This window comes from Thamnophis elegans, chromosome 1, assembly GCF_009769535.1.
Source record: "Thamnophis elegans isolate rThaEle1 chromosome 1, rThaEle1.pri, whole genome shotgun sequence".
NCBI lineage: Eukaryota > Metazoa > Chordata > Lepidosauria > Squamata > Colubridae > Thamnophis > Thamnophis elegans.
Window position 1 is genome coordinate 69,468,789 of NC_045541.1, and position 14,983 is coordinate 69,483,771.

The 14,983-nt window shown below is 38.3% G+C and overlaps 1 protein-coding gene across 2 annotated transcripts in view; it reads left to right on the forward strand.

The window, feature by feature from the left end:
• The window catches only part of COL18A1 (collagen type XVIII alpha 1 chain), a 194,795-nt gene that overhangs the window by 129,378 nt on the left and 50,434 nt on the right, over positions 1–14,983 (forward strand). For both annotated transcript variants that reach the window (XM_032219441.1, XM_032219432.1), the window contains 4 exons: positions 577–630; positions 5,239–5,359; positions 8,447–8,553; positions 14,624–14,827. In XM_032219441.1, coding sequence (XP_032075332.1) covers positions 577–630; positions 5,239–5,359; positions 8,447–8,553; positions 14,624–14,827 — 486 coding nt within the window. The remainder of the gene's footprint in view (positions 1–576; positions 631–5,238; positions 5,360–8,446; positions 8,554–14,623; positions 14,828–14,983) is intronic.

The following is a 14,983-nucleotide window of genomic DNA, read 5'->3' on the forward strand; positions in this document are numbered from 1 at the left end:
GTGTTTGATCTCCTTGTGTCTAAGAAATAGAACATGGAAATTTAAAGGAAGATTAGATTAGTGAGACCATGGAATCAGACTAGTAGTTAATTTAGGCCAATATTACTGTTCTATTGGCAGAGCTGCTGTTCAACTCAAATTGAAGACTTTTTCAGCCTTGATTTCTGAAAATATTTAGCTAAATATTCTGAGAACTTGGACTTTGTAGGTACAAAAACTGACTCATGATCTTCCCTTTGCAGATTGCACCTCCAGAATATAAATGAAGATGGCTATACAGCTATGTTAATATTTTATGTTAAAGCACTGTGATGTATGAGAAAAAATTAAGATAAACCCAATTAGTTATGTGTAGCTTTTGATACATTCCTGAACTACAGTTCCTAATATCCCAACTAGCAGGCCAAAATAGGGTAATACATTAAGAATTGTAGTTCAGCAGCATCTGTATGGACACGTTTCCTCATTGGTCTACATTGATGTAGACCAGAGATTCCCCCCCCCCCCTTTCTTAGTGGAACTATATCTGCTGATTTAATGTACTGGTTATTTATATATTTTTTAAAATCTCTTTAGTGTGGTGGTAGTGGAAGTGGATTAGACATAAAACCATCTTCCGAAAAGGAAAGCGTGAGTACAATGCCATTTTTGTAATCGTGTTTCTATTTTCCAATATATAGAAATCTCTTTCCTCCTTTTCCTTCTCCATCATTTCTCTTTCACCTCATCATCAGTTCCTTTCCCTCCACTTTATCCTTCTACGCCCTTCTCTTTTTCCTCTAGTTGTAGCGTCTGGTTTCATGGTGTTTCTTAAACCCACAATGAGGAGGTTTAATTTGACAAGCTGCTAACAACATCTGCTTGTGGTGAACCATTTATCACAAGCTTAGGGCTGCTGCAGGCCAAGGAGAAACAACAGTCATTACAAACCATTAGCTGACCATGTCCATCACAATGTTGCTGGTCTCGGATTGTAATAAAGTTCATTATTGTGCATCAGTTTGAATTATTTCCCACAGGGAAATGCATATGGAGTATGTATTTTAAAAGATCAGAAAATGTTTTTTTCCCTTTCAGAGATGTTCCACCTTATTTATGAAACGTAGTTAGAAGCTATAGATGCACATTGTTTTGCCTAATTGTATAACATAGTGGATAAAAACTGGTGTGGAAATAAATGAAGATCAAGACTGCAATTCCGGCTTTGCCTGGAAATTCACTGAAAACTGAAAGCATCTCCCTCCCTCTCCCTCTCCGAGATAAAATTCAATTTTCCTTAATGAAACTGTTTTTCACATTTGCAAAAGGAGTATATAATTTACATTATATAGATTGCATATGCACGTTGCACATAAAACAGTTTTATTTTGCCTTGTTTGTAGTAGTGGCACAAATCAATTGACTCACTCTACTTAACCTGACTTTCCCTTATAGATTAAGAATGGAACTGTCTTTCACCCCACACCACAACACCAAATTTGACGATACAATTTTCCTGGCATCATCTTTAGAGCCTGATAACTTGGGGAGGGTCCCTCCTGAGCCACTTGCCCTGCCCACTAAACAGCCATGGGCTATGCTCCCCCTTCTCTGACTGTTTCCAATCCTTCTCAGGGTCTCCCAAGGTCATTCCCACATACCATTACATACTCAGGAAAATACAGAACCACTCCCCAGCTTCTACAATTCTTTCTAACAAGATTTGTTGATGTTACTACTATGGACGCAGATAAATTGATAGATGCTGGGTTTTGGTTTTTGTGATTCCCAGTTGTTTTGTGTTTTCCCAAAAGTTAATTTTCCTTTATACCTTTTCTCAAGGGAGTAATAGAAAACTCCGTTTGGCTTTGCCATAAACGTCATCCACTCGAACAAAAATAGTACATGATCAATTTTCAAAAAAAACAATCGGCACAGGGATGACCTTCCCATAGTTTATTTTTCCAAAGTACAGTTTTACGCATTCTGAAGTCAGTTTTGATTTTGCTCAACTTACGGAAACTAAGGCCAGTATTATTGGATTGTCAAAGCAACAAAGTCATGAATGGATGATATACAAGGACTTCTTTTTGTTTTGTTTGTAATTAAACTTTTCTCTTCCAATTCTTTCCAGATGTGTCTGTGGGTCATTTAGTATAGCTGTTTAATCTTAATTCTATGCAACATAGAGCATTGGATGAAAAGACAATTTATATATTAATACAATTAAATACATTTAAATATAACAATAGGCAGAATTCAGATATGTACTTCTTTGAGTGAAAATGGTTCTGTTGAATGAATGTTTTCTTTCTGTGCAGTACTTTCTGTATTTACAAAACTTGCCCCAAATTTCTGAGAAAGATTTGGCAGACTTTCTGTATGGAAGAAGAAAATTGAGGGAGGAAAAATCCTATTTCACAATCAGATACTCATTTTTGCATACTGCTGTACTTCGTCACATCTTCCTGGATGTTATATTCTGTCTTCCCCCTTTGGAATAAATGGAACAGTAACAATTTTGAAAACTTAAATTGTTTTTATATATTATATATTTGACACAAAAAACTTCAATGTTTGCATATGTTCTGAACACATGTAATATGATTAAATATGAGAAGGGATGAGGAAATACGCAGCCTGATAAACAGGTATGGGTTACGCATAAAGCCACCTTCCACCCCCCACCCCCCCTCCAATGTCCATTTATTGAGCAATTACTGAAGGGACTGTAATCTGTAAGACTGGACTGATTATTTGGGAGTTCTCAAAGTTTATGATCTACTTCATTCTGTGTTTGAGTCAGTCTCCCTCGTGTGTGTGTGTGTGTGTGTGTGTTAGAAATATGAGATCTTCACAACTAATCAGTTTGGAAGCCTTGTGGAAATACTTCAAAACTGTCTAGTAAGTTACTATAATGCAAAGCTCATAAGTAATACAACATCATATTGTATACAAGGTAGAGTAGAAAGTGTGAGTTTTAATTTTCTCCATATATTTATTTATTTAATTTTCCACCTCAAATATTCCTACTGCTATTGGAAACTTTTAAACCAATGGTGCAATTAATTTAAAATAATCAAAAGGAAAATAGGATAAGGAACAGATGGCTCTTAAAGTATTATAGGTACACACCCTTCACTGTCTTTAAGGAGTCCCATATAACATTCCTCTCTTCCCATTTCACTTTCATAGCAAATCTGTGAAGCTGGGCTACAAGAAAGTAACCAGCCCACAGTCAGCTTCACAGCTAAGTCTATCCCTCTTGTGTGCCCCATTCCTACACTGTCATACTTAAGCATTATATCACATTGTATCTTTTTCATCAAGACAGGAAAAGAACACTAAATGTGCCTGGAAAACGATGGTAGACATATAATATGTCTAACTCCGACACTTAAGGCTGCGAAGAAAATGTGACGAATGCAGAGCACAGGTGCCACCTAGTGGCAAGACACATGGTTGTCCTACATGATCCCCCATGGGTTTTATTCAAATGCATGAAATTTCACAAATTCAAAAGGGATTACTTAAAATATTATCCAAGAGAACCATTTGTGGAAAATTGGAAATACAGTATGTGCAATATATATTAAGCATAAGCTTTCCTGCCACTGTTCTTGTCAGGGAAGAAGATACAGGTAGGGGTGGAAATTGATCCCTAGAGCCCAACATCTAATAACAACAGAAAGCTCCTGTACAGAGAGTGGTAAAAGATGAAAAGTGCTATAGTGAACTGGAGATCCACCCGGAACCAGCATGTTTACATTCCCTTCTAGTGAAAGTGAAGCTAAAACATAGAAATTGCAGGCAAGTACAAAAAAACAACCAACCCAAAAACAAACAAGGCAAGAAAAATACCATACATCTTTCACTTAACCGTCCAAAAAGATTTAAGAAGCAATACTTTTTTTCTTTTACAGATTGTACTCTAAGAATTTTGATTGTGAGTTGTTACAGTTGTGAAGTCACTCACCACTGACCTGACTCGATTTTACAACCGTTTTTACAATGTTTGATAAGCTAATTACATGCTCATTAAGTGAACCACATGGAAAGTTTAAAAAATGTTTTACTCCCTAGGTTTAAAAGGCATGTAGAATGAATGAAATGTTTTAATATTTTCCCCACATATATGAGTTTTTCCATGTGTGTGAGGCTTGTTCTGATTTTATAAAAGTAAAAATAACCCTTCCCCCCAACTAGGCCTACAGTAACATTGTATTGTAATCTTTTATCTAAGTAATCTACAATAGAAGGAAGTTGTTGAAGCAATATTTTCTTTAAAAAATCACTGATTTAATACATATTTCTTTTCTAAATGAGAAAGTATAAAAAAATTTTTTTCTTTTCTCACACGATTTGTCCAGTTTATCAATTCCAGGTCTGATAATGGTAGGGAAACATTCCAAGTTTTTCTGTTTGTTTTTTCTAACTGAAACCATAATTTCTGTAGCGCTAAATATTAAAGTGCTAAGTGGGCAAGTCTTCTGTTAATGCAGTGTGCTTTTGCATATTAAAAAAGCAATGTCTTAACAACATGAAACTTTCATTGATAACATAATGCTAAACTTAATAGACTGAATTAAGGCAAAATTAAATGCTCTGTAGTGTTGTTTGACTGAAATCAAGTTTTAAAGAATTCATACAACATGCTAAGCATGATTTTGTTGACAATGACAGAATAAGCTACAATTATCTAGGTTCAATCATAAATCATGTTGTGCGAACTACACCATGGATGGAATCATATATGTACTAAAAAATGAGCCAACCTTTAGTTTATCAAGGTATGTGGGCCTAGTTATTAACTTGCTTAACTCATCTGAATAGGCAAAAAATAACAAGGCACAAAACTCAAAATCAGACCTTTTAACTGTGGACCACATGAAGACTTTGACCAAATTTTGTGCCATCAATTGAATTTCTCCCTATCCTAATTTCCCCCTGTATTCTCCTTGGCTCATTCCCCCCCCCCCCCCCAAGTATTGCCAGACTGATAGTGGGAACAATTGAGAGAATTTTTGGCAATTGATGGGACAGAGGAATTATGCAAAGGGGTTGTTGCAGGCCCATCCCTTATTCTTTTTCCAAACAGGCTTTTCCTCTGTGCTTGTGTGCATTGTGTACGTCCTTCATGTGTAAAGGGGGAAGGAGAAGAATTGCTAGACCCAATAGTCACTTTTTCAGAATCAGTTGTTTGTCTTGGGTTGCCAGCTCGGGTACAAGAGGAGGTCTAATTCAATTCTTTCTCTCTAGGTGATTCCTCTGTTGTCAAAACTTCCAGTGCCTCCACCTGTTACTTCCCCTGCCATTGCCAAAAAACCTGTGCCGTTAGAGGAGACTGAATATACTGAGAGGCCAACATATGTTCCTGCAAGTAAGTTCTTGTTTCCTAGTACTGGCAAAAATTTTTTTATCAAAAAGTGGGTAATAACAACAAGAACAAGAACAAGAACAAGAACAAGAACAACAACAACAACAACAACAACAACAACATGGACATGGCTTAAGATGGGAACCATCAAGAATGGAAGGTTTAATACTTGCTGCTCAAGAACAAGCACTACAAACTAATGCCATGAAAGCGAAGATACAAAAATCCACTGATTTTTGCAACAACAAAGTTGAAACTGTTTCACATTTAATATGTGAATGCAGCAAAATTGCGCAAACTAAGTACAAAGCTAGACATGATAGAGTTGCTAAATTAATCCACAGGTCATTATGTAAAAAAATACGACTTACCTGTATCCAAAAAATCATGGGAGCACAAAGTGGAAAAAATTACTGAAAATGAGAAGGTGAAGATCTTGTAGGACTTTTGAATACAGACAGATCATCATTTGGAACACAACATGCCAGATATCATGGTTGTAGAGGGCCAAATCATGCAGTTTATTGATATCGCTGTATCAGGAGATGCCAGAGTCGAAGAAAAAGAATTAGAAAAAAATCATGAAATATTGCGACCTGGCCATTGAAACTACACAGCTATGGATGAAGCATGTAACAGTGATACCCATTGTCATCGGGGCACTTGGCACCATGTTCAAGAATTTTATAAGATACACAACAAATTGCAGCTTCCTACAATAACACCAGTGGAACTGCAAAAAACTGTGCTACTCGGAACATTATATATTTTAAGAAGATACTTGGGTGCTGGCAGCAACCCGTATCAACAATTAGCACCAATCAATGGTATTTGTGACAGATCTTTAAATGTTCACTTGACTGAGTTTCATGTTTAATGAATAAAAGAAATAATAATAAAATAATAATAATTAAAATCAGGATAAAAACAACAGAAACCAAGGCAGAATATAAGGAAAAACAGCTGAATGACAGATTAAATAGATGGAAAACCAAAGCTTTGCATGGACAGCACTTGAAAAACATTAAAGGAAAATGTGATGACAACTTGACATGGACATGGCTTAAAATGGAAACTATCTAGAAAGAAATGGAAGGTTTAACACATGCTGCTCAAGAACAAGCACGACAAACTAATGCCATGAAAGCAAAGATACAAAAATCCACTGACAACCCAAACTGCTGACTTTGCAATAACAAAGTCGAAACTGTTTCACATTTAATATGTGAATGCAGCAAAATTGCACAAACTGATTACAAAGCTAGACATGACCAAGTTGCTAAATTAATCCACTGGTCATTATGTAAAAAATATGATTTACCTGTATCCAGAAAGTCATGGGAACATAAAGTGGAAAAAGTTATCGAAAATGAGAAGGTGAAGATCTTGTGTGACTTTCGAGTACAAATGGATCATCTTTTGGAGCATATCATGGTTGTAGAGGGCCAAAGTGGACAGTTTATTGATATCGCTGTTCCTGGAGATGCCAGAGTAAAAGAAAAAGAACTAGAAAAAATAATGAAATATTGCGACCTGGCCATTGAAACTACACAGCTATGGATGAAGCATGTAACAGTGATACCCATTGTCATTGGGGCACTTGGTACCATGTCCAAGAATTTTATAAGATACATCAACAAATTGCAGCTTCCTGCAATAATACCAGCGGAACTGCAAAAAACTGCTGGCAGGCCAAAGATCCTAAAAGGGATATAACTGCTACTGATACTTGGAATGATGACAACTGCACTACTCGGAACATCTTATATTTTAAGAAGGTACTTGGTTGATACCTAGGATGCTGGCAGCAAACCGTATCAACCATTAGCACCAGTCAATGGTATTTGTAATGCATTTTTGAATGTTCAGTTGGCTGAGTTTCATGTTTGATGAATAAAGTATATGATAATACTAATAATATAATGAAGATTTACTATTAAGCACAAAAAAGTTTTCTTTTCATATCATGAAAACAAACAATGTTCTCAAGTTAGTATCTCTTACTAATGTTAGATTGAACATTAATATAGCACAACTTCAATAACTATCTATAGATATTGTCTTTTTTGAATCTTTATAAATTATCTATCCATCTATATCTATCTATCTATCTATCTATCTATCTATCTATCTATCTATCTATCTATCTATCTATCTATCATCTATCACATTCTTATCTCGGCCTCTAGATCAGGGGTCTCCAACCTTGGCAATTTTAAGATTTGTGGACTTAACTCCCAGAATTCCTCAGCCAGCTTCGCCAAGGTTGGAGACCCCTGCTCTAGACGGCTTACAAGATAAAAGCGACACTATAAAACATTAAAATATAACTTTGTTTTAAAGAAAAGTAAAAAGTGGGGAAAGTTGTAAGATAGTTGTGCAGAAAGGAGTACAAAAATAATCAGAATTTGTATGTCCTTCAAGTTAAGCTTGTATAGAGCAAACCGAAGTATACATGACAAAGTACAGTAAAGAATTCTGCACCTTTTACTGAGAAGAAAAAGGTATATAAATGAATGTGTCACCTGAGATGTGGAGAAGAGTCTAGTTTTACAGTTGAACCGGTTTATTGGTATGTAAGTTCAAATGTGAAGTTACAAAGAAGTTAGGATTTTTTAAAAAAATATCTAACTGGTCACATTATAGCTTTCGGTGATGTGATGTGTGGTAAGTATGAGTGTTAACAATATTTCGGAAAGGGATCAGTAGTCTTTGTGATTTTTTTTTAATTAATGCATTAATTTGATGAAAAGAATACTTTTTACATGCCATGCATGCCAATAGTATAATTATGCACTCGTGCAGTGTTTCTCACTGTTAACAATTTGTAAGAAGTGTGGTCTTCAACTCCCAGAATTTCCCATCTAGCAGAATTCTGGGAGTTGAAAGCCACACATCTTAAAATTGCTAAAGTTGAGAAACACTGTACTACAAAATCTCCCTGAAACAGAATTCACGATAATAATCTCTCCTCTACTTAGTTCATTTTACATTTTGTCCTAACCCTGAACACCAAGCATTCTGATTTCCAGACTCCTGTATTGCACGAAGCGGATAATTCTGCACAATTCTTTTTCATTCTGCTTTTAGGTGGAACCAAAGGTGAAAAGGGAGACGCTGGAGAGAAAGGGGACCGTGGCCCCAAGGGAGATCCGGGGACTGGGGTTTTGTCAACCAATGGTGATAAAGGAGAAAAGGTGAAGTAGCAACAAACAGCTTGCTCTCCTTTCCTATTTTATTATTGAAAGGCAACCATGTTGTGATCAAGGTTGACTCAGCCTTCCATCCTTCCGAGGTGGGTGAAATGAGGACCCAGACTGTGGGGGCGATATGCTGACTCTGTAAACCGCTTAGAGAGGGCTGAAAGCCCTATGAAGCGGTATATAAGTCTAACTGCTATTGCTATTGCTAAGCTCACTCAAAGAAGGAATATAGGACGGCCTCTCCACCTTTCCTTTCCTCCTTTATTAAAAGTATTCCTATTGTCCCCTTCATTCCTGCCCCTCTATTTGAGCCTTGCCTCCATTAGATATTCCACCTGCACAAAGAAAATGGTGATTCCCCAAAGGCAGTGAAGTGAGCTTCCACCAATTAACAACTATTTCCTGAATTTGGGAGTATCTTCTACAACAAATTTCAGGGGGCGTGGTGGGGAGGAAGAAGCTAGGCCAGCATGGGAATCAAAGGCATTTCAGATGGAAGTCTGGGAAAACTTGTTTCCTTGCAGTTGCATATAGTCCTTGGTGATCAGGAGTCAAAAACTAAAGAGAAAAGAATTAATCACCTGCCTCTGTTCTCTAAACTAGGGGTCTCCAACCTTGGCAACTTTAAGACTTGTGGACTTCAACTCCCAGAATTTTGAGAATTGAAATCCACAAGTCCTAAAGTTGCCACGGTTGGAGACCCCTGCAGTCTAAAAAGTGGTAACATCTGATGAAGAAGGCATACATCTGAAGTAGTAGAACTTTCTCACTTTTCCAACACAAGGATAGAAAGATTGTCCATGACTAAAGTGCATTTGGGGGTAAACATAGGAATGTGTGAGATCAAGGGGAAAGGCAACTTCTTGTAAAGGTGATTTTAAAAAACCCATTTTTCTCTCTTAGGAAGAATTGTTTCTTTCTAATGTCTGGCCACTGATATTTTTATTGCTCATGAACCAAAGTGAACTTTATGGGAAGCCCACTTGGTTTGTGGGTGATGAGGTGCTTGCATTCGTTTAATGTTAATGTTCCTTTTCCCAACACAAAGCATTCCCACTGTTGGGGTACAACTCCTACCTGCTCTAGCCAGCCAGTGTTTTGCTAATAATAACTGATGGGAGGTGGAGAACAACACATCTAGAATGTTCTAAACTAGAAAAGGCTGATATAGCAGCAACGCAGCCCCTTTCTTTTTCCACAGACAGCAACTCAGTGGATAATTAATTTTGCTGAATGTTGGATTGATTGTTGGATTTTGTTGTGTGTTAGATTACGCAATACTGAAAAGCTTTGCTTTGCTCTGCTTTGCTCTGCTTTTTGCTTTTGCAGGGAGAAAAGGGGGAGCTGGGTGTAAAGGTAAGCATTGCAATTATCTTTTTTGCCTCTTAAAAAGGTTTTAAAGGAATATTGGGGGTGAGAAAATAGCATATGCATCTGACATGCTAATAATTATTTTACTATATGCAGATCTAAATTCATGCAACAAACATTACCACGGCTGAACATGGGGTGGGCAACTATGGCCCCTTTATGACCAATGGACATTCTGGGAGTTGAAGTCCACAGGTTGAAAAGGTGCCAAAGTTATCCACCCCTGCATTAACACAATAGCCTAGTTCACAACATGCTAAAACAATCACCAAACTCCCACAAAACACTGAACATGAACAACCCAACATCAGTGTTCTCTCTAAACTAGAGGTTTCTAAACCAGGCATCTCCAACCTATGGGCCACAGTCTACTACCAGGCATTTGCAACAAGGCTGCATGAGTGGTGGACCGCTACAGGCACACATGCGCACAGCCCAACTCAGGGGAATGGCGTGTGCCAGACATGCTGCTCCCACAAATGAAGCTGTGCACACAAGTGCTCATGTGCACTTGTCAAGTCCTCACACAAAACCATCCCCTCTTCGCTCCCCTCCCTCCCCTGCGCCTGACCGCCAACTTGGAAAGGTCGGCGAATGCTTTTCTAAACCTTTTGCCATCACACTTCCCTTTAATGTAATCTTAACGTACATACGTACCTCCCGCGAAATTGCAAATGTCAAAATTAACAAAAATGAACAGTGAAAACAAAGTAATGACATTTTGGGAATGGTGAATTTATTTTAACAATGTACAACTCAAAAGATTCTTCACCTTTCCTGGACTCGGTCTTTACCTCCCTAAGGGAGCTTTATCTCTTGATTTTGAAAATTCTGCTCTAAGCCAGGGCAGCAGATGTAGAAGTCATCATGCTTTCAGAGTAGAAGCAGGGATTTTTTTTTTAAAAAAAAGCATAATCTACTATGTTTACAAATTTTATTATTTCTTTATTCTTTCACCTTCCTTATTTTTATTAAAACATGGTGAACATACTACCATATTTTTCAGAGTATAAGATGCACCGGAGTATAAGACGCACCAAGATTTTGAAGAGGCAAAATAAAATAAAAAGTTTTTGCACTCTACAGACCTCACAAAAATGGCCTATTTTTCACAAAAACAGGCCGCTTTGTTTTTATAAAAGGGCATGCATAGCCTTTAGGAGGCTTGTAGAGTGCTCCTGGGGGCTGGAGGAGCAAAAATGAGCAAAAAATGGCCCATTTTCACTCATTTTTGCCCTCCCCAGCCCCCAGGAGCACTCTGGAAGCCTCATAAAGGCTATGTGGGGCCATTTTTGCACAAGGGCGTGGTTTTGGGAGACCAAAAATGCTGTATTCAGTGTATAAGATGCACCCAGATTTTCACCCTCTTTTTTGAGAGGAAAAGGTGTGTCTTACACTTCAAAAAATACAGTAATACCCCATTTTCCTCCTGTTTTCCCACCATAACAACCCCTTGAGATGGATTGAGCTGAGAAAGAGTGACTGTCCCAAAGTCACCCAGCTGCCTTTCATGCCTAGGGCAGGATTGGAGCTCATAGTATCCCAATTGGTTTTTTTTTAAAAAAAAACATTGACGTTACATATTTTTATGCAACTTGAAAGATAACTATATATAAAATGATAGATCAAAATGATGTTAAAAAGTCAAACAGGAGTGCCTGACATTAAAATGATTGCATCCCCAATTCATTATTTTCATTATTAATATGAGCTGCTATTGGTTCCCCTCAGTTTTTGTCAGTTTTTATCGCTTTTCCAGAAGTAGTCATGGAGAGAAAATGCCCCCTTCCTCTTTTTGCTATGCTTTTGCTTTATCTTTCCTTTCCTTGTGCCACTCAATCCCTCCTTCAGCTGGAGCCCAGCAGACAGTTCTACCTCCTTCCTTAGTTCCTTCCTTCCTTCCTTCCTTCCTTCCTTCCTTCCTTCCTTCCATCCTTCCTTCCTTTAATATTTACATGATTCCTATCTCACTATCTAGTGACACTTTGCTTATCTTTTGGGCAAAATATACTTTGTTAATGCATCATATTTGGCAGTGGGAGAAAATCCTTAGAGATCCTTGTCAAACCCCATTATAGGCTAATGTTTGGTGTACTGCAAGCCCAATACATAGTAATGTAAACTAGTTGTTGAGTGGATCAACAGGGATATAGAAAACTGAGATAGGTCAATCAAATCAAAGGCTATTGTATTTATCTAGAAGTCTCTTCATTACTACTGGACTGGGGGCAACTTGCCTCCAACAACTGTAGTAGGGGAAAAAGTTGCAGAAGAAGCTCAAGTCTCCGAGTCACTGGTAGAAATCTGGCTGCTATTTGAAATAAAAAATGCTGGACTGAAGTGGGACTTGCCTAGATTCATCAAAGCTGTTCTTGTGAGATAGAAAGTGGATAGGAATGAAGTAGAATAGCCAGGAAACACAGTAGTTTGACAAAGCCCATGGATAATATTCTTTCTCATGGCAGTGCTCTCACATGCTTTTAAAATAAAATTAGATCACACAGGCATTAATTTAGACCTAGGATAATTTATCCCCAGGGTAACTCCATGGTGTCCAAATTCTGTTTTTACATCTTCCAATTCCAAAGTTTCAGCAAATGATAGAACGAAATGACGTTAATTTGAGGGAATCCTTTCTGATTGAAATGGGTTTCCATCTAAAACACAACAGTTTCTTTGTGCAGTTATTTGTGCACAGTTGCTATTCTTTGCACAAAAATAAAGACTTTTTTTAAAAAAACTAATACACTCGGTTTGATGGCTTGCACTCAGAATCCCTAAATATAGAGATATCTCCTTCTTTATATTTGCTGTTGGGCTATCTTGCCTTTAACATCTACTGGTACCAAATGAATCATTGCTTGGAACTTGCCTGGGGAGTGAAAGATGCTTATTGTGTTATCAGAATTTGGAATTAAGATATTTGTCGCAAAAAGTACCCACTTTCCATCGTGAGATTGAATGGAATGCTTTTCTGCTTAACAGCTTGGTAAGAAGCCCTATTTTTAGATTAATGTTATTGAGCTGTTTCTACAAGGCAAAACAATTAAATCAACCTATACTTAGTCTAATATTGCAAGAAATAGAGCAAGAGTTCCATTTAAAACATAATTGCTTTCCTCTCCCTTTTCCTTTTAAAATACTGTATATAGATAGAATCTCTATATACTCTGTCCTGGAGCAATTGTGCAATGCAGAGCCTCCATTAGTACCTACCAAAGATGGGGAGATATCCTGGAATTCAGGGGGATCATAACAAGATTAATTTCCCTAAAGGAAGAATCTCGATTAGCAATATAGCACCCCCAAAACCTGGCAAATGGGCACAACATAGGTCAAATATTTCTAGCTTTATCCCAATGAATAGTTAACTTGCATTATTTGAAAAGGGCCTGATGTGGAAAAAAGAATAAATAATCATTGCTAAATTCCAAATGGCGTAAAAGGTAAGCAACTGGAAACCTAAATTCTTCAGGAAAGAAAAGTCAAATAACAATAGGGATGTTTCCTGGAACAATGACATTAAAGAGGACTTGACCAGAGGTGTCAAGCTCAAGACCCGGGGGCCGGATCTGACCTGGGGATGCTTAGATCTAACCTGCAGGGCCTCCCTGGAAAGAGCAAAGGACTGGCCTGTGAAGCCTCTGCCAGTGAAAATGGAGCTCACAAGGGCAGCAGGCGGCTCTCCTGAGCTCCGTTTTTGCTGGCAGAGGGCCGTTGCAGGTGAAAACAGAGCTCAGGAGCCCATTTCCACTGGCAGAGCACTCTGACCACCATAGGCACCCCCAACATGAGTGACATTGAACTGGCCATGCCCCCCACAAGCCATGCCCCCCTGCCTCTCCTAAGGTTAAACACAACCCTGATGTGGCCCTCAATGAAATCGAATTGACACCTCTGGCCTAGACTTTGCGCCTCCTGAATGTTTCCTCCCTTTAGGAAAAGGAATTAGTAGCCTCCCCTTTTTTCCCTTCTTTTTAATTCCATTCACTGTTGTTTCTCCTTAGTAGACTGAAGGCCTTTATTGCCTCCATTTCTCTCCTTTCCCTCTGCACCTGCCAAAATTGTAATCTCGGCCACCATGGAAGTTGTTTATATCCCTGCCACACTGGAGGCTGCACTTCCTCCACTGCCTCAAATGGGCAGGTGGAATGGACAAACAGCATCTATAGATCAGATTCATATGGGTGGTGAAGGCATGACATGCAGTAAGATTTAATGTCTATTTCTTTTGCTTTGGCAATAGCATCCTGTATGTAGCCTTTGCTCACAGGCCAGCGTATATGTTTGCATTGTCGTTTTTGATGTGTAGGTAACAAGTTGCCAGCAGTAGATCTTATTCCTTCTTCCAAAATAATATTGTGTAAAGTACTTGAACTTATATGTGCATAAACTCTGATTTAAGGCTAGAAAGCAACACAAATACACAATAATTAATATATTAGAGGGAGTAGCAGCCTATTGTCCTCTATAAATTTTGGATGATAGTTCCCATAGTTCCGTGCTGATGGGGGCTGGGACTTATGCGGGCTGAAGTCCAAAGTGACTGGAGGCTATCAAGTTGCCTGTCTCAGAACTTCCAGTATGTGATATAAGGAAATGGGAAGATAATGATTCCTACCCATGTCCATTTCCAACGTAGAAGAAATTATATTTGTCTTGTTTTCATTTTTCATATTTTCTCCCCCTTTAGGGAAGTGCAGGCTTTGGCTATCCTGGCTCTAAAGGACAGAAAGGTGAGCCTGGTACTCCAGGGCTTCCAGGTCCACTTGGGCCCCCAGGACCTCCCGGAACCATTATGAGGCACTCTGATGGCTCTACTGTTGAGCAACCAGGAGCCATGGGCCCACCAGGACTTCCAGGAAAAGATGGTCAACCTGGAAAGGATGGAGAGCCTGTAAGTAATCTTTTTATATGATGGTTGACTTCAGCTGGAATTGAATGAAGGTGGGGTTAGAACAGCTTACTGTTTAGAGTTCATTAATTTATTGCCACTATACATTGGCATTCATGGAAGGCATAGCCAAAGGTACCAGCCTTAGCTGGACTCATG